The sequence below is a fragment of the Vanacampus margaritifer genome, chromosome 3, assembly GCF_051991255.1.
Source record: "Vanacampus margaritifer isolate UIUO_Vmar chromosome 3, RoL_Vmar_1.0, whole genome shotgun sequence".
NCBI lineage: Eukaryota > Metazoa > Chordata > Actinopteri > Syngnathiformes > Syngnathidae > Vanacampus > Vanacampus margaritifer.
In genome coordinates this window covers 1,207,012-1,227,224 of record NC_135434.1, presented here as the reverse complement: position 1 = coordinate 1,227,224, position 20,213 = coordinate 1,207,012, and the positions used below count along the sequence as shown (strand labels likewise).

The 20,213-nt window shown below is 41.2% G+C and overlaps 2 protein-coding genes across 2 annotated transcripts in view; both read right to left on the bottom strand.

The window, feature by feature from the left end:
- Positions 1–15,009, bottom strand: part of fras1 (Fraser extracellular matrix complex subunit 1) — a 133,164-nt gene extending 118,155 nt beyond the window's left edge. The window contains exons 1-2 of the mRNA XM_077561359.1: positions 14,566–15,009; positions 12,118–12,149 (exon numbers count right to left, since the gene is read on the bottom strand). Of these exons, the coding sequence (XP_077417485.1) occupies positions 12,118–12,149; positions 14,566–14,623 (90 nt within the window). The 5' untranslated portion in view covers positions 14,624–15,009. The remainder of the gene's footprint in view (positions 1–12,117; positions 12,150–14,565) is intronic.
- A 781-nt stretch (positions 15,010–15,790) lies between these two features.
- mrpl1 (mitochondrial ribosomal protein L1) lies at positions 15,791–20,146 on the bottom strand. The gene is made up of 9 exons (XM_077561625.1): positions 20,048–20,146; positions 19,413–19,512; positions 18,752–19,025; positions 18,316–18,399; positions 18,167–18,238; positions 16,962–17,073; positions 16,777–16,877; positions 16,607–16,688; positions 15,791–15,974 (listed from the first exon to the last, which is right to left on the bottom strand). Exons 1-9 carry the CDS (start codon positions 20,076–20,078, stop codon positions 15,868–15,870), a joined length of 963 nt encoding a protein of 320 aa, XP_077417751.1. The 5' UTR covers positions 20,079–20,146; the 3' UTR covers positions 15,791–15,867.
- Positions 20,147–20,213: the final 67 nt, after the last annotated feature.

Genomic DNA, 20,213 nt, shown 5'->3' with positions numbered 1-20,213 from the left:
TCCTTGTCTCCAAGTCACCTCATTTCACTTTATTAGGCACCCTTGAACAATCTAATGGATCCAAGACAAGAGCCGCATGTAAAATTCATCCGTTCCCAGCATCAGCTTTGTCTTTTTTTCTTCTTCTTCACACGCGCGTGCGTGCGTGCGTGCCATGGAGGGCCACGCTACGTTACGCCGTAATGACAGCGCAAGTCACCTTGTTTTTAACGGCGCAAATGACAGTGGAGCCCACCTGAGAGGAGGCGGGCTCCAGATGTTGCGCACGGGCAAACGGCCTCCATGGCAGCGCTGGGAACCGCATGAAGCGCTCGCAGGTGGCCAAAAACACGGCATGGAGATGGCGGCGAAACAGCACAAGAGAAAATATCACAAGGACAGGAAGAAAAAAAAAAACTTTTTCTAGATGGGTGGCAAAAATAATTAAACATTATTCCACAACAATTAAATATTCAAAAATAACATACAAAAATAAATATTAAGAGTTATTATTCTTATGTAATTATATGTATTCATTCATTTATATTTACTTTACTTATGTATTGTACTTAATAATTTAACATTTTTTATTACAAAATCTAAGAAAAATAAAATTGACATAAGTAGAAATAGAGTATCTCATTTTAAAATATATTTATATTTATATATTTATTTTATTTATTATTTATTTTATTTTTTAACTGATTTGTATTTCATTGGATTATTTCTATTTATCTTAATTAAAGATTAGTTTTTAAAATTAATAAAACTAAGACACACTGAAGAAATAAATTTAACATAAGGAAGTATGACAAGTGGTAGAAAAAATACTTTTAAAAAATCCTTATTTATTTTTTAACTTATTTGTACAGATTTTATAGTATTTACATACTTCAGAAAAGTTAATTAAATACAGAAGAACATTTTATTCCATTTTCATTTATTTTACAAAAATCCTTCAGTGGAATAACAACAAAAAAGGACAAAATGTAAGTTTTTTTTATTTTTATTTTTTTTACGTAAGCTATAAGAAATATTAGGAAAAAGAAAATATAGGAACATATTATGACTAAACATAATTCAGTGGAGAAAACCTTAAAATGGAACAATTGAGAAAAATAAATATTAAAAAACAAAAGTTATGAAAGCTAACACTTTACTGCAAAAAAATAATAACGATACAAAACAAAGTGTAATGACATTTTTTGCATGTTACTAAATATTATATATATAAAACTGGTCAGACCTGGTAAGATTGTACATATTGTTTACGAGGACCCAGACAACAAACGTTCCGGACATTGTGCAACTTTTTTGTCCCACCACTTTTAAGCAGGCAACCGGCAGCAAGACGTCCGTCCCGGTCAAGAGGACGTTTGCTGGGACGCTCGGCTGCATGTCAGGACGCATACCAGCAGCGCATGCTTTATTCATCGTTGGCGTATTAGCGGCCCAGCGCTAGGCTCTTTTGGAAAACCTCGTGAGACGGCCGCGGAGGGAGAAAAAAAAACCACTCAAGTGAACACGACCATGACGACGTGTCTTAGCTTTGCGCGTGTAACGGCATGACAACAAAAACTTTTCCGTGACGGCTGCCTGTGTTCACCTTTGGGTCACATTTACACCCACATGCTCATGCTAATGCTAAGGAAGATAGCATCTGGGTAGCCTGCTGCAAATCTGAACATGATGTTGTTGTGAGCGTCAAATATCATTTTGATGTCGACATCAAAGACAATTTGAAGTCATTTTGTAAACATCAAGGACTATTTTGACTTGTCACTTGACCGAGCATACGTGCTTTGTAAACATCACGCAATTTTCGGTAAACCAAACAGACGACTTTCGTAACATCCAAGACAATTGTAACTCTTCGATTCACCTAAAGTACGCGTTTGGTAAACATCATCAATAATAATAATAATAATAATGAAATACAATGTACGTGTTTTGTAAACAGACAATTTTGTGTAAACATCAAAGACAAAAATAGATGTGCTTTAGTCAACATCAAAGACAAATGTCTCCGTCAATTATCCTTGTGAATCATGTTTTATCGTCATCAAAGACAACGTTACGTTTTGCTGAACAGACCTGACTTGACTTCAGTCATTATCGAACCTAGCGTGCATGTTTTCCTAAACATCAAAGACCTTTTAGTCTTCTATGAACCTAAACATCAAAGACCTTATGAGCTGCAAACAAGTCCAACTTACGTGTCTTCCTCCACATCAAAGACATTCCGTTGTCATTGAACCAAACGGTGTTTGGGCAGACATCAAAGACACTTGGATTTTCTTAACGAACACCACGACGACGGTCCAATGCGCGCCCACCGCAGGGTGATCTCGACCGGATCAATAACAGCCTGTCTTTGACATACGACAGCGTTGCCGTGGCAACCAAGCATTGCAGGGGGTGGGGGGGGGGTGCAGGCGGGGGGCGTAATTGGACGACAGGACTGATACGGCGCGACTCGCTGTTAGCGACCTTTGCGGCGCTGCTGCTAACGGAACATCGGCGATAAGAGTGACGGTGACAGCGATGACGTGAAAATTGTTTGATGTTTTGATTGTGGGAAAGCGTGTGCGTGTGTGTGTGTGTGTGTGTGTGAGCGCGCGCCCACAAAAACACGCACACTCGGGACATTCATTTCACGCTCTGGCTGCGAGACAAATGGCAGCACTCCTGCCTGAGAGACCAAACTGCTTATCATCCACCTGTTGGCTTATAAAGACGAGAAGGCAAATGTCACACGCAAAAAAGTGTGCGCGCACGCACACACACGCACGCACGCACAACATTCAGCATCCGGTCGTTAGTCATGTGTTTGGTATTTTATATACAATACAGAGCAGGAAGTGAAGTGAAATGAATGCATGTGGCTCAGTGAAAGCCTCATTTGAAACCTCATCCTCAGTTTGAATGACTTTGTTTGAAGGCTTCCTGATTTGGGAACCTGAACTTAAAACCTTAAACCTTGTTTGAAAACTCAACCCAGGTTTAAGACAACAATTTAAAATCCTAATCTTGGTTTCAGACCCTAATGTTGTCTTGGAGCGTTAATATGAAACCAGAGCAAATCCTTGAACCCTTACCCCAACTTGAAACACAAACCCTTGGTTGAGAGACCCGAACCCGATCTCAAAACCCTCATTTGAAAGCCCAACCCTGTCTTCAAACCTTTAACCATCTCAAACCGTCTCAAATCTCTAAATTGAAACCGTAAGACTAGTTGAAAACCCCAGCAATGCTAAACCTGGTTTTAACACCCTCATTTGAAAATCGAACCCTTTCAATCTTCGGAAGCCAAACTGCAAAGTTATGGGACGAGCGTTGAATTGTGTTGCAGCTGAGCGAAGCGCCGGTCGGTTGCCGCGGCGACGGACGGGTCAACACACTGCAGTCTTGTTCTGCGACCCAGTTGCCAAAGGTTCTTTTTCAACGCCTGACCCGATGCCGGCACCGACACGACCGCGAGTGCAAACGCACACAAAAACACAACAAAGAGATTCGTTCAATGTTCAAACACGGTTAGGGTTTCAAATTGGGAAACCCTAACCGTGTTTTGCAACTCAGATTTGAAAGGCTAATCTTGGTTTACAACTCAAAACTGAAGTTCTAATCAGGACTAGAACTCTTAACCCAAAATCCTACAACTTGAACTTGAAACCACTAACCCTGTCATCAAACCCGAACCCAGACTTGGAACACTCATTTGAAACCCAAACCTCGACTCGACGCCCCGAGAAAGGCCTTTAACCCAGACTCGAACCCTGAATTTGATACCGTCATGCGTTTCCTTGTGTTAAGATTGATTGAATCGTTTCGCGCATTCATCGCGTCAGCATAAAAGTGATCGGAGCCAGGAAGCAAACTAGACGCCGCATCTGCGGCGGCGGCGTCGGCGGCACACTTTTAGCCGAGTGAAAGCTTCTTCTGTCTGTTTCTGCTGAGGGACGCCAAATGTTGGCGCGCTGTCAGAATGAAGTCATCAGCATCCCGACTTGGGAGCTTCCGACGTGCAAAAGCGCCCCGAGGCCAACGTACGACATCCACGCGCATTCCCAAGAAAGACGCTAAACATTGTTTACATTCTTTCATTTGATTTAAAATGCTTCTTTTTTTATGTTTATATAAATAGAGGAAAAAACGGACTCATATTCGTGTATAGTACGTTGCACATATTACGTTATTGACATTTAATTGAATATAATTTTAAAGAAAACTAATTGTGGGAATGCTGGAAGCATTCACACATATTTATTATTTATTTATTTATTCTTCAGATTCTTTCATATATTTCAGGCACATTTTACCATCAAACCACTCCCTACATAATACTTCTGATTTACAGCGTTCAAATTTCAACTTGCTTCAAAAGTTCTCGCCTTCCGGGGAATTTATCGACTAATTCCACATTACTTACAGTATTGGCACAATATAACGTTAAATATCAACTTTTCCCATTCATTTTCAATGGGACTGACACACACACACACACACACACACACACACACACACACACACACACACACACACACACACACACACACACAGACAGAAGGGAATGAACGGGGGAAGCGTTTGTCCTTGAGGACGTTCTCCCACAATTGAGGACGGAACCCCCGGCGGGGACGAAAGCCGGAAGAAAGGGTTGCGCAAGACGTGCACAGAAACACTTGTAGCCCAGACGTAGCCTGCAGGCACCAACGAAGAAGACGACGACGACCGAGCAAGGGAAACTAAACGAGGACCTGGGGGGGTTGCTGGGGGAGGGGGTCGCTCGAGGCTGGCATTCCCAGATAAGACGATGAGCGGTGCGAATGAAGTGAGACACACAAAAGAGTCGGAATGGCCTGCAGGGTGAGTGGGGGGGGGGGGGGGCGGTTGGTTTCCTTGTTTATCCACCCACAAGCTGGTTGCTTGCCAAAGGACGCCTCGACGGGGACCCCTAAATGGAGGCGGAATGGCAGGGGGGCTTAGTTCCAGTCCAGGGAGCATCGGCGTGCTGGTGGGCCTCCCATGCAGCCGCCACAAAAGCAAAACAGACACTCCAGACCTTCTTTTTTTTTTTTTTTTGGTGCTTTCATCATCTGAGATTGAAAAATCCAAACTGTTTTCATTCCCTCGTTTCGATGTCGTGCTGGGAGGGGAAAAAAATCCCGTCCACTAGAACAAGTGAACTTTCTTTCGTGTTATTCAGAAGCATTTCAAATGACTTTGAATGCCATTGGTTAATATTAAAGACACACAAAAAGTTTGTAACTAACTAGTCACTAAGTTTAACAAAGTCAAGTAACTGAGTAATTAAAGTAACAAACTAATTATTTAGTAGTATTTAGTTACAATCACCACGATACAATTCCATAGTAAGTTAATAATTGTCAGGAAAAGCTGAACTCTATTTGGGGTAAAGTAATTGTAACTAAGTAACTGAAAATAGGACTATAAATTAATGAATATTTTAGTTACATTTTTTTTTATAATAAAACGATATATTTTTATTCAAAGCTTTTGAATATTTAATATATAAATAATATATTTAAAAAAAATGATCTTGAAATGTTTTCTGATGTCATATTTGAGATTATATAATCTTCGTAATACTTCCAAAATTTATATTTTTAAATCTCAAAATATATATTTTAAATATTGCATATTTTCTTTTCATATTTGTTCATGTGTAGAAGCAGGTACAGTTGCAATTCAGTGAAACATTTTTTTTTACTTCTTAAACTGTCTACATCGTACTATTTATTTATTATTTGTAATATCTTCAAATGAAATCATCCTTGTATCTTTTCCCGCATTAAATTGATCGGGCTTCAACAACCTCTGCACATTTACAGGTTGAGACAACAACAACAAAAGGAATGTTCATTTCCTTTATCGCCAACTAGTGGCCCGGCATGCACACTACAGCCTTTTTGGTTTGACGTGGAGGGAACGAACATGGTGAGTTTGGAAGCGATGGGAATGTTGGGCGAGCTTTGAAAGCGTTTGCAAAAAGAGCGCAGCACTTCACAGCCTCTCGACGCTTAATAATTCACTTGCGGCGACTCGCCGGTCCTCAGATGATCCATTTGCGTGCGTGCGTGCGTGCGTGCGTGCGTGCGTGCGTGCGTGCGTGCGTGCGCCGGACCACTTTAATTTTTTCTTCTTCACAAACTTGCTCTCAAAGGAGCACACTGCAGCATGTGTCGTCTTGTCAACTAAAAAAAAAAAAAGTACTGCGGTAACTTGAGATACAAGTTGAATTTGTTGCGTGACCGTGTTCGGAACTCGGAATGCTCATCTCAAATCAACATTGTCCTCTTAAATCAATGCAAATGGAAAGTGAGAATTCGTTTTTTTGTGGTATTTTTCCCCTTCATTTACTAGACATTGCGACGCTCCCTCTGGTGTGTGCGCCTCGGCCACCAGGGGGCAGCATAGCACAGAAATACTGATATACATGAAGAGGAAAACTGCAGTAATAGTTGTTCTTTGCAGTGGATAAAGAATAGATATCTGTGAGTAGTGTTATATTATTCATCAGTTATGTTTGAATAGCCGTCACGTTAAGAATGAAATATTTTTGCTAGCCCGCGTATATTCTTTCGCATTGTTTGCTAGCATCAAGCTATGCTCTTAAGGCAAAGTATGTGATTGTGTTGAATACACTCGAAACATGCTGGCTCAAATATAAGCCAATGTTGGTCAAAAATTGCACCGACCTGCGATTTGGCTCAATTTGACCCCACATTTTCGGCATCTTTTCATGCAAAACAACCCATTTTTATTGTACAAAACACAAAATGTGGGTTATTTTTGATACAAAACAACGTAAAGTTTGGCAGTGGGTTGTCCAACAAAATTGATGAGTCATTTTTGACTAAGCAGTTCTATTTCGTCCGTTTTAAAGGTATACGTGGCATTTATTTCACTGTTTTGTTTTCAATGTTTTGTTTACAAGACTAAGCAATAAATAAAATAAAAGCTGACAAAAATCAAACGCGGTCTTGCTTAGATTTTGAACAACAATCCTTGGAAGCTTCAAGAATTTTGAAAAAAAAATCTGATTAGTGTTCAAATCAGTGGCAAAACAATCTGCCCGTCAAAAATGATACTATAGCACGTTTAAGTACCATTTTATCAAAAGTATCACCATTTTGAAATAATAAAGATGTAAAAATCCAAATCCAAAGCATTGGAAATGTTATGCTGTTAGCTTTGATGCCGTTTCAGGATCAGTACTTTATGTAGTTACTAAATATTAGTTCTGATATGATTTTTGGCCCGAGCTATCTAAAGCACATTTATTCAGAAAGTCAAAATCAATATGGTTTCTCCAACAACGGAAAAAAAAAAATCTTAATAAATTAGCATCCAAAGTGGAGTCTCATCAAAGCCATCCGGAATTGCTAATCTGGCCCAGGAGGAGCAACGCAAATGAACACTTTTGACTTTGTGGATTTTCTTCCCACAGACCTCCGCTTTTCCCACCGGAACTCCGAACCACTAATGCGGTTTCCCCTCACTTGGCCTTCGCCGACTCGCCTGCCAAATTTCATGTTGCTACCTGACAAGATTGGTTTCCGATCTGACCTTGTGGAGCACATTGAATTCAATTCGATATTTATTTGTCATTGCAAATAAGATGCTTAGAATTGACTGGACGGCTTCGGGGTTTATGGCGAGTTTTGCTGCCATTCTTCAATCAAACGTAACAAAAACTCGGAGCCCTGAAAACCTCCCAAATGGCCAAAAATGATCCTAAAATGGACTCTTCAACGCTAACTTAGTTATCGTTCTTCTATAAGACTTCTTTTTGGGTAGCCTGATGATAAACATGTCTACCAAATGTCATGTTGCTAAGCAGAATTGGCTTTGGGTGTTGAATTTTCAAACAATTTCAAAAACCTTCAGGTAGCCGCTTTCAACCAAAACGGCTAACTTTCTGTGTATTTTCCGTGAATGGCTTCTTGAGACTTTTTCGGTGACCTCATAACATCCGTACCAATCGAATGTCATGTTGTTAAAGAGACAGTGTGTGTTATTTAGTGCCATCTAGTGGAGAAGTAAAATAATGCAGCGATTTTGAAACATACGCACTACGGTGCTTCCCGGTTAGCAAGAGCGGCGAGCGTGAACTCACTGGAGAAGCTAACAAGAGCGGCTAGCACAAGCTAACTGAAGCGGCTAACAAAAGCAGCTAGCAGGAGAATCTAGCAAAAGCTGGCGAGAGCAAAGCAGACCGAGACAAGCATCCTAATACTGTATTCAAGCTCAAGCGGTAGACGCTAACTATGCTAGCGAAGTTCTTCTCCTACGGGTATCTGTAGTACAAAGATGGCGGTAAAACATGGCAGCCACCTGTAAGGCGTAAAATAATTAGCGATTACTAGACCTGCGATTTTATCAAAGAATGTTGATGTGATAGAACGTAACATATTTTGGGGGTATTTTTAGAATTAATAGTGTTCTTTTAAATGAGGTCACCACTAGATGGCGCTAAATAATACACACTGCCGCTTTAATGAATCTGGCAACGGGCTGAATTTTCAAAAACCATCAAACAGACATTCATTTTTGTCATGTTGTTAACACAGACTTTCCACCAGTAAGCAAAAAAAAAGCGTACGAAAATAAAAAGCAAACATCATTGTTGATCAATCAATATGTTCAATCCGGTAATGTGACACTTTTACAGTCTAGCGGGAGAAGTAACGACACGCGACGCCGTGCCCGACGCCAACGCGGAGGAAAAGAGAAAATGTGCTCGTAAAAGCCCCACTCAGACTTTAATGGCGGCGCAGCGTCCGTCGCTTCATCACATTTTACAGCCGCCACCTTGTAAATGTTGCACGCGTGCACGGACGCCGCCGACGCGTGCGCGCAAAACAAAAACAGACCCCACGGCAAAGTCGGCTCCACCCCGTGTGAACTCGCCACTTCGGCGTGCTCAAGGTCGTTTCGGGCTTCTTGTGGATTTTTTCTTTTCCGTTTCTTTCTTTCTGGTTACGTGAAGTTTTGATGTCATTTTGATTTGGAATGAAGTGAAAAGAAAATCCTGGGTTAGCATTTTTAGCGAGCGCTGTGCTAAAATGCAAACGATCTCGTCCAGTTTGCCGAATCCTGCTACCTTGCTAATAAATAGAAACATCACATTTGAATAAAAGATTTTGCCAAGCTTCGTTATTATTTGTCTATTTTCTTTCATGTGATTTTTTTTTTTTTTTTTGCACGTTGTAAACACATTTTGTTAAAGCACCTTTAGCATGACGTAACGCGTCGTAACGCAAAATGCTGTAATGTTTAATGTGGACACATTACTTAAGATGTCTTAATGTAACGCAGTGGAACGTTACACAAAGTTAGCTAAGCATGAAAAGTCATTCAAAGTACACGTACCATAACATTACATAAAATAAATACGTTTGCTACGTTCGTATTCTACGTGTGGTTTGTACAGATTAAACAGGCAGAAAGTAGAAACAAGGATTTTTTTTTTGATTTATCCACAAGGACAAAGTGTTACTTTGCTCCAATCAGGCGCCTTTGCCGGCACGTCGCCGCCATCTAAACCGGTTGTGCATTTAACATGTTGTACATGTGTTGTGACAGACATCATCGCCGCCGCCACAGCAGCTTTGGCAGCTTTAGCAGCTTTAGCATCATAGCGCTACGTCCAAATATATCAGCCAGCCCTCCGGGCAGGAATTCCTGGCATTGCGAGTCGGCGCTCCCGTTACGGCATTCAAATGGGGGCTGCGACGTAAACTGGGTGTCGGGTGCAGACGCCACAAAGGGGCCTGGAATTGGACATGACGTCACTTCCTGCTTGGATGTGTTGCTGCCACTGATGTAGATTTATGACCGGTGAGCCCATACACGCCCATGCGAGCCGTTGAAGTCACACGGCGGCCATCTTGCTCCTCCCACCTCGCCAGCAGATTACTGTATAAACTATACGGCATACGTACAGATGAAATGTATGAAGCTCGTAGGTAGTTAGTAGAAGGCCGGGGGGGGGGGGGGTTGGGTTAATAAATTAACAAGTGGACGGTATGTGCTGCTTTGAAGACCCCCTTTTTCTTTTATCGCTCAGTTCCTTAGATGCCAATATTAGATTAGGCAGAAGCATCGTTTGTTGAATTACAGTTATAATTCATTAAAAAAAATTAAAATAAACAAGTTTCCTCCTGTAAACATCATTAAGCATGTAATGTATACATGTATTTAAGACAAGATTAAAACTTAAAACACCATCAAACATAATGTCTCAAATATTCTCCAATTTCAATACTGTAAATGTAGAGGATCATATGCTGGGAAAACGTTTCTTGGGAGGAGCAATATGGCGGCCGCGCGGCTTCCAGTCATATATTCAGATCGGTGGTTGCTGCTAATCTGTGTGCGCGAAAGTAGTTCGTCGGACTGCAAAAATGCTAAATTCCGCTAGCTATGACGTTTGTCACGACATGCTAGCATTGTAGCATGTCATGACAAAATGCCTTGAAACATAACGCGGAACAAAACATTTTGTCACGAGACGTGTCGTGACGTAACGTGACGTGACGTAGCGTAACGTCACGTAGCGTAACGTCACGTAGCGTAACGTCACGTAGCGTAACGTCACGTAGCGTAGCGTAACGTCACGTCATAACAACCGTGGCGCAAAAATGTGCGTTTATGTGACGGTTGCGTTGCTCGTCAACTCAAGTTTATTTGTATAGCGCTTAATCACAAAAGAAAAAGTCTCAAGGCTTTCACAAGCTCACAGTTCATAAATATTAGCGATATCCCCTGATTGGACTGGCGAGGAGGAACTCAAAACACCAGAAGAACCCTTTGAAAGAAACACAGATCGCTAGAAGTAGTTCCCATTTCTGATGAAATCGATTTCATATGATAACGCGTCCACCGGCAAAATAACTGAAAATCCGTTTTGCCACAATTCCGTGCTACATATTTCGACACTTTTGATCTTCAAAGCCGTGTTTGGAAACAAACGCGTGAATTGACTTTACGTGCCATCTAACGTCGCCAGCGATTCCGTTTGTCGTTGATGAACTTCTGAGGACTTGGCTCGGCTTGCATCGACATTCATCGGGAAGTGGCTGACATTTTGCGCAAATGTCAGCGGATCCGTCTGAATGCAAAGTAATGACTGCCGCCAACATCTGCGTTTCCTCCTTTCAATATTCCACAGCATCCTGTGATGTTCCACCACTTTCATCTCCACTTTTTGGTTCCCATCCGCACTTTCAGGACCGCCGCAGGGTAAAGAAAAAAAAAAAAAAGGCTTCTTCTCTTTGAACTCTAGAATGGCCTTTTGGACCATGTCGGGACATGCTGGGACATCCCAACTGCATCCCTTCAACACCCCCCCCCCCCCCCCGCCCCCCCTCCGGAAGAAAAAAAAACACCTGGAAACAAAAAACCCATTGACTGAACATGTTGGCCACAACAAATGATCCCCTTGAAATCGGGAAGCTTTCAGTGGCAGGTATGTCGTGTCCCGCCGTTTCCGCCTTTAATTACACGGCAAAGGAGGGGAGGTGCGAAAGGGGGCGGGACTGCCCCCTGGGAACGTCTCTTTAGAGCCCCTTTTACACTTCGATTACGAGTTGTTGTGCAAGACACGAGCGATGTTTTTCTACACGCGCAAATTTCACGGCTGTTCACAAAATTAGAAGCACTAGAAGAAAAACGCGGACTCATTCATTGTCTATTTTACAAAGAATCAGAATTTTCTCTCATATATTTCATGCTTCAGGCTTTTTTTACAGGGTTAACAAAGAACCGCAACTCTTGACCAACAGCAGACAGCTGCTCAAACATCAATAGTATATCGATTATAAACATCATGTCTAGTAAAGTTTGACAACCACATATGATGCACTTCCTGATTTCTGACCAATCACAGCAGCTCAAGTAGCAGAACAGCAAGTAGGGCTAAATTGCATGCATTATGAATGACACTCGGCCAATGAGCTCGTCCGGCACACTCATCTACTTCCTGATCCCATCCCAAGCCGACACCCCCTCATGAATAATTGATGAGCAAACCCAGAGTTTCTTTTCAACACACAGAAATTGCCGTCTCAATCCCGGCAGGAATAAAAATAGGGAAGAGGAAGAGGAACCTACCGGGTGGACGACTCCCTCGGAGACGCACACTCCTACACACGCGCACAAACACAGAGAACGAGAGGGAACATTAGCATCAGTGCACATCTGGGTCATGTTTCCATACGCGGGGATTACGTTACATGCAGGATTGGGATTATCACACAGGTCAAATTTACAGCACACGGTGGTGAAATCATGACCTCGTCACGGCCCGCCGATGTCACGCCTCCGACGTCTCCTTCTCGGACCCGCAAGCAATTTGGGGGATTAAGATTCAATTTCAAGCATTTCTTAGCTACTAAAATCCAATAGAAATACAAGAAATTCCACACTAATCTGACGAGATTAGACAGAGATAATATGAGTGTTAAAATTGTCCGTGTAAAATTTCACTTGCTCGCCCATGTACAATCTGGATCAAATCTGGATTATACTGGATGTTTTGACATGACACTAAGTGATTCTGCATGCAAAATCCGATGACATATGACAATTTTACATTTCAGTTAAAATTTTACATTACATTGGGTCCAAACGCACAATCTGAATTTCTTGATCAAATCTGGTTTGAAATTGGTTTCCATTACAGCCACCGACGGTGCCGACATGTAACAAACGAGGTGTAAATTTGATGAGAACAGGATTAGCAATGTTTCAACTATATTGGCACTAAACATGAAATCTGGATCCGATCTCAATTCAATTTGGTTTCACATTCAAGTCTGTAATCCAGCATTGAGATTCTGATGCGATTTGACGTGTGTGATCACGACGGTGCACATCTCGCTCAAATCTAGATTCAATTTGACTTCATGTTACAATTAGTGAAGCACAATTTGACGAGAGTTGACACATTAGAGAGCACGTTAAAGTAGAGATTGCCAACGTGTCATTTCAATCGGCGCCAAAAACGAAACCAGGATCAATTTTGGATCAAATGACTTTACATGATCGTCATCAATCCACTCGGTGCGGCAACTTTCCAAGATGTGAACTCGTATTTAAAAGATGACTCGTTAGCAGATCCAATCTTTCATTTGTAGTCTTCTTTTTTTTGACCGACTATAATAATTTTCTTTCTTGCTTTTGTGTGCATTTAAGGTCAAAGTTTGTGGATCGTTATGGCCAGGGTTTGTGCTCTCAATTAATATGCCCAGAATGTGTGTGTCCATTTTTTACACGTGTGTGCACTTTTCACAATTTGAATTGAACATGTTTGTCTCGTATTTGTGTAGTTTTAGTGTCCTTTTTTTGGCCTCTTCTCTCTTGATGAGCTTTAGTTTGCATCGGTTCGTGCATGATGCATTTCGCCAACTTTCCTCCACTTTCATGCCAAATGTTCACTGTCAAGCAAGGAAAATTGGGGGATCCCCATCACATCATTTGCCTGCATTCATCCACAACTGCACCACCGAGAACGACATTGGGCTGCTAACTCTTTTTTTGTTTTTTTCCTCGAAGGCAAATCTTTCAGATGAAAACGGATCAATCGAAATCGAGTGCTCATGTGACGACCGACCATGGCTCCGTTTGCTAATGTCCCATGACCAAACCCAGAAGACAGGTGAGCCGCGATTGCTTGTTACCTGAGCTCCAATCACCTGTGATGTCATTAGTCAGGTTTCCATCCAATTGTTTAGAATTTTTGAAGAGAATTTACTGAAAATTTGCAAAAGGGACGTGCGACTTCTGCCCGTTTCCATCTGTTCTTCTTTTGTGAATACTGTAAGGGGACTCCGCCGCTGTAGGTGGCGCTATACGCACCATAGAGATGTGATCCACCAGTGATTTTAAAGAAGAAGAAGACCAGGAAGGGATAAAAGTGTTTCCTCAAAAAGTCTGCATCGAGAAAAAAAAAAAAAAAAGTACACCAAAAAATCCTTTATCACTTTGGTATAAAATCCGCCAGGTTTTATCGCAGCCATAAAAATTGAGAATGACATCAATGAAGTTCACCCTCTCTAGTTCTCAAAATTCAATTCAGCTCAAATGTTTTTTCTATATTCCAAGTAAGCAGGTGTAAATTTGGCGAGTGACTTTAATTATTCTGTTCTTCCATATGCAATCAAAACTTAAACAAATTAAAAATGCCTTTTTGTTGGAGGAGACCAATTACCTTTTTTCATGTACAGTACTTTTGTAATTCTTCTATTGCATTTGATTGTGCCCCCCTGCAAATTTTGTCCAATAGTTTTGCAATGAATTTCCATGCAAAATTTTGCTTCGCAAGTTTGTTCTTTCATGCAAGCAAAGCAAACAAAAACATTACAGTAGCCGCCTTCAATCTACATTCATCCACAACTCAAAAACGCTGCCACTTTTCCATTACACGAGCGAGCAGGTGTAAAGTTAGCGAGTGACCTCCCCCAGGGTGCACGAAAATGCCCGAAAAGTCTCCCGCGGGGAGCCGCATCCCACCCTGACCCACTTCACAAGCGCCAGCTGAATACAGATCAAAACACCCACCGTGTGCGACGGCCAGGGCTGCGGCCAGGACGCCGAGCACCATCCAGCGAGCCGCCATGGTCGCGCTCGCGGCTTGTAATCCCAACGCAGTGCCGGCAGTCGTCTTGTTGGAGCTGGTGCCGGTCAACGGGGTCTCAAGGGGCTCGTTTCCACCGCGCCACCAGCAGGCGCGCGCGCTCGTCCCGCGGGGCGGCGAAAAGAAGAAGCTGTGGGGGTGTGGGGGGTGGGGGGAGGAAAAAAAAAGTCCACCGGTAGGTTGCGGAATGTTTCCCTTTTCCCCGAGCGAGCGCAGCGTCCGCGCTCCGGCCAGGAAAACTGGCGAGGTCCGAGGGAGCCTGCAAGTGGGGAAGCGCAGCTCCGCCCCTCCCTTTACACGCACTCCGGGGGGGGAAGAAAAATGTGAAGCTCGTGCACATGACGAGTAGGCTGCACCGTCCTGCAAACATGCACCTCCTCCAGGGAATACCTCCCCCAAGGAAGCGCGCTGCACTTTACCTACTCAATGCCACTTCTCCCCCCCCCCCCCCCAATCAGCTGTTCTGGCCTCTGGAGACAGCAAGTAACCTACAAAGTGAGCAATTAATGACACTCACCTCATCAGGCATACCTGCTGCACGCTATAAAGGCGGCTGCAGGGTTAAACGCTTCCATACTACTATTGCAGTGGATCCCCGCTGGCCCGGTGACTTTTTTTTTTTTAGCCGCGAATAGCAAAAATCAGCAAATAATTGATTTCATGTTAGCATAGAAAAAATATATATTTTTAAATATATATATATATATATATATATATATATATATATATACACACACATACATACTCAAAAAATATTGCATCTTTTATTTGTAAAAAAAAAAAAAAGGGGGGGATCCATGACGAGGTGAATCTGCGGATGCCAAACCACAAGAATGCAATGGCCCACAAAGGAAATGTATTCTGAAAAATACAAAATAGGTAGTAAGTGGGAAAACACATCATGCTAAAATGTTTGTGACACTTGAAGCTTCAAGTTTCTTATTTTTGCAGCAACAAGTAAATCACATCTTCACGTCGGAGCAATACTGCCACCTGGTGGCCAAACGTGCTAGGACACTAGAGACACCACTTTGATGAGTCCCAAAATGTTGATTATTAATAAGTACAATATAGATGCAAGGGAAGGTGTTTGTAAAAGTGGATAAACTTACTTTGCAATTAAAGTGAGATGAATCTGATGACAGCTGATTGCATTGAACTTGTGTGATCATGTTTATTGTTGATAATAATAATAATAATAAGTACATTATATACAAGGGATGATGTTATTGGTGGTTGTCGTCTTCAGGTGTTTTTGCTAGAAGGTTTTCACTGTCGAACCACAGAGCTTCACTGGTGCGACTGCACACGATGGCGCGCTCAATAAAAGGCCCTGAAAAATGGCAATAGGAAAAAAAAAGCCTGTCAAATTTTGATCTATTTGTAAAATAGATTCCAATAATTTTCCCCAATATTGTGTATTCACAGTGTTTTTTTTTTACAAATATTTTGTTATTTTATCTTACTACCATTTGGTGTACTTAATGTCAAATAGGCTGGCAACCAGCCCAGGAAGTATCTCACTTTTCAACTAATATGATTGCAGCAGTTTTTATGTAATTCATTTGTTTTATCCGTCTGGTTTTTATACCGTATGTCTGTATCTTTATTTTTTATTTTTTACACTTGACTTTTTATGTAGCTATGGTTGTTTTTAAAATGCTCTATAAATAAAGTTGAGTTGAGTTACTGAGCTTAGTCACTACTGACCTTATGGTATGTATTATATTACTGTTTTATTATGAAAAACATACTGCCCCCTGGTGGCCAAAGTCCATTGTCCATTGCATTCTAGCAAAACAAATGTTAGTAAATGTTGATTTAAAATGGGGTCGGTTAAATCCAACACAAAAAAGGTTGACTTTTTTTTTTGCTTCGCCGACGCCATTTTTGTTTTACCACTTTTTTATTGATAGCGAGGTTCACGTTGACCCCCCGAAAAGCAGCTGGATTATCTTTTGTTACCCATGTCGGCGGGCCGATGTGAGCGCACGTCGGCGACGATGCTTCGCAGGTTGTCGAGGATGTGCTGAGTGGGAAAGTCCAGCTGTAGGGAAAGCGGAATAAACGGCAATGAAGCTCCGCCTACTTGAGCGGTACGAGCGTTGGTGGCGGCGGCGGCGGCGGCGACGTACCGTGGCCACCTGCGTCCTGACGAAGCACTCGCTCTCCACCGCGTACTCGTGGCCCGTCTGGAACAGCGACAGCATTTTGGGAATGTTGAGGCCGACCGAGCCTGAAGAGAAAAAACACCACAAAGCTTGTTAGAAATGTTATTTGGATTTGATTTTTTTTCATTTAGAAGGACGTTTCGGTGCACCTCTCTTGTTCTTGGGAAACTTCTTCCGGAGTTTGTTTTTCAGTGGCGTAAGTTTCGACACGATTTCCGGCACGGCCACGTAGAAGTCGGCCACCACCTCGTCGTCTAAAATCTGAACAGTTTTTGAGCATTTGTCATGAAAAATATTGTGATTTTTTTTGTGTGTGTATTTTTCATCTGTGTTTCTAATCTTTTTTTGTCACAATATTTGTAATTGCTCGTCAAATGTTTGCATTTAACCATCACATTTCTTTAATAATATTTTAGAAGTTGTTTTCTAATATTCAATTTTTGTCAAATATTTTTTTTAGTATTTCTTTGTAAGCATTTCTTTGGCAAAACTAGATTTTCTAATATTTTTGTGTGTGTATATATATATATATATATGCTACATTTGTGTATTTTTTCTGAAATTTGCATACAAGTATCCAATATATTTCTAATATTTTGTGAATTTTTGTCCTCCATAATATTTTTGTATTTCTCAGCATCTAATCTGTATTCTTCCAATTATCCCCAAGTAAAAGTCCATCTAATATTTTCCATAAAATCTATGCATTTTTCAATTAATATTTCTGGTAAATATTTTGTCTATTGTTTTTGTCATTTTGATTCTGTTTTATCTCAAATATGCCACTTGTTTTTTTGTGTATTATTTAAAAATTTTCACTATTATTATTTTTCATTTGAATTGTTTTCCCTAATTGTATTTTTCAAAGTAAGATGTGGAACAGATTTTGACATTGTAAGTATTGTTTGTTGTCTACTTTTTTGAGTTCTTCGTTTTCAGCTAATAATGTTGCCTTTTTTGATATTTAATTTCTATTTCTATTTAATGTCTTATTATTATGTCCGTTTTTCTCCCTTTGATGAATCTTTTTGAATGATATTTTGTATTTTTTTCAATTGAATATTTTTTGAATACTTATTTTATGTCTTGTATAATAAAAAAATCCCAATGTTTTTGTCCAGATATTTATTTCGGTCACTTCCTAAAAAAAAAAAGGTTGTTGTTTTTTTTGGTCATGTTTTGAGCATTACAGCTTTGTCTGTGTTGTCAGCTCAGAAAGAAATCGACTTGTATTTGTAATATTTCCCCCGATGGGCCGGCAGCAGCCGCTATTTGTATCCAATCCATTAAAAATCGAAATGTTTCTGTGACATGCCCCCGTTGAAGATGGAATTTTGACGCCTCTTAACGTCACCTGTTGAATGAGCTCCGTGCCGCCGACAAACGCAGCCCCGCCCTCCTGAGCCACTCGTGCTTGATGAGCATCCTGTCGTGAAAACACACATCTGCTTGTTACATTTTAAATCATTAAAATGTCATCAATTATATAAAATATATATTCACCTCAGTAAAAACCAAAACTTTGTTTGCATCAGTCTTGAAAGGATGCAAAAGATTCACCGTGTTGACAAACGGCTCAATCTTTTTCTGGAAGTAGAGAAACAAACGAAAACGGCGACGCGCTCAAGTCAAACATTTTCCCGACAGGAATTTTACCCCCTGGAGTAGCGTTATGCGTTTCGACCGTGGGGAGGACCGTCTAAATGTAGTTTTTGGGCCAAAAGTTCTTGTTAGTACTTTGAAAGGACCAAGAAATGTTATTTCCTGGAACAACAAATGACCAGTTCTTACAACGCTGCTTTGGAGGACTTTGTGCGGTAAAATTCATCTAAATTGAGCTTCAGTGTAATCACAGAATTTCCCAGAACCTCCGATTAATTCAAACCTTTCTGTTGCCAGACCGAAAAGTATCAAGCAGTGAAAGTAGACCCATGCTCACCTTCTTCTCCAGTTTCATGTCCAGCTTGAGATCCACGTAGACGGGCTGGTCATGCGCTGTGAAGTCCAACGCCTGGAAGCTCTTGAGCAGTTCTACGGCGTCGGCGGCACTATAGACGGTCCTGGGGTAGAACCTCAATATGTAGACGTCATCCACGGGCACCCACGCCGTCTTCCCGAAGGGCTTGTGTCGGCCCGTGTCATCCACCACCTTCTTCACTTTCTTCACCTCCGGCGGCGCTGCTGCCTCCTCCTTCTTCACCTTCTTCTTCGCCCTCAGGGGGAAAAAAGCCAATAGATTTTTAAGCAATTGCTTTTTATGTGCGGGGTTTTATGTGTTGCTGCCACAATTGTGTTAACAAGCTTCCGTTAGCAGTTTCACATTATTGGTTAGCGTCAAGCTAGTGGACTTTTGCTTGACAAAATTAAACTGCGTGGTCGAACATTTAAATATCCAATGTTAAATTATTTTATTGCTTCTTGACTGCGACTGCGTTGAATTGAGGGGAATGGTTGTAAAAAAGATCTAAAGGTCTATTGGTTTACAGATAAGATCTATATTATGGATTTTGACCAATCGTGGTTGGGTTTGCAACAGGGCTTCACTGTTCCTTTCAAAAAATGTAAATAAAAGTGGGCAAAATGGTCAATTGATAACTCACTTGAAGGCAGCAAAAGTTCTCATGGGAATGTTGTTGGAGGGAAAAGCAGGGGAGGAGGAAACGCCGCAGTTTAGGAGCTGCCGTCGACAGCCTGTAACAACTGCAGGGTAGAAAAAAACAAAAACAAAAGATTGATAGCAGACAAAAAGTACCATAACAATTGTAAACATCCTGGCAATCAGTTTCACTTCAGAGGCAAAAACTCAACAAACGTGCGAATAGAAACACAAACGTGCACATTTAAAATGTTATATTACATATGCCACAACTAGTCATATTCAAACTGTAAAGCACAAATAAAGCACTGAGAAAAATAGGTATTGCCACCAGATTACAACGACCATTTATAAGAAAAATAGCGTTAATAAGCTTAAAAAGTGCTTAAATATATTTCCATAACACATCAATGCCACTAAAAATAAGATTCAGATTGTAAAAAGGAAGCTAATCGAAAGATTTCGTAGCTTTGGCTACCAAGTTCAAGAGAAATAGCAGGCTTGCTACCAGGCTACGGGGACAACAAACATAGCGCCGATGACCTCAAAAGTGCTAATCTACATTTTTCCAACACATACATACAACTAGTAATAAAATGCAGATTGTAAAAAAGGAAACAAAGACAAAACATAGCTGACCTTTCCATAAGGTACGCGTGCCTGTCGCCATCTTGGTGAAGACGGAAGTGGTCCGGGTGAAACATGAATATGCAACAAGGTTCCGCTCGGGAGCTGACACCAAACTACGTGTAACTTTTATTACTAAGAAGTAAGCACGATCGATATTTAATACCTTGGAGTAGAC

What these genes read in the sequence shown, in the direction of transcription:
- mrpl1 (XM_077561625.1), bottom strand. Translation starts at nt 20,078, where the DNA reads ATGGCGACAGGCACGCGTACCTTATGGAAAG. An exon ending in GCACGGAGCTCATTCAACAG is followed by an intron (nt 17,074 to 18,166) that starts GTGACGTTAAGA and finishes AAAACTGTTCAG; the next exon opens with ATTTTAGACGACGAGGTGGT. An exon ending in TCAGGACGCAGGTGGCCACG is followed by an intron (nt 16,689 to 16,776) that starts GTACGTCGCCGC and finishes CTTTCCCTACAG; the next exon opens with CTGGACTTTCCCACTCAGCA.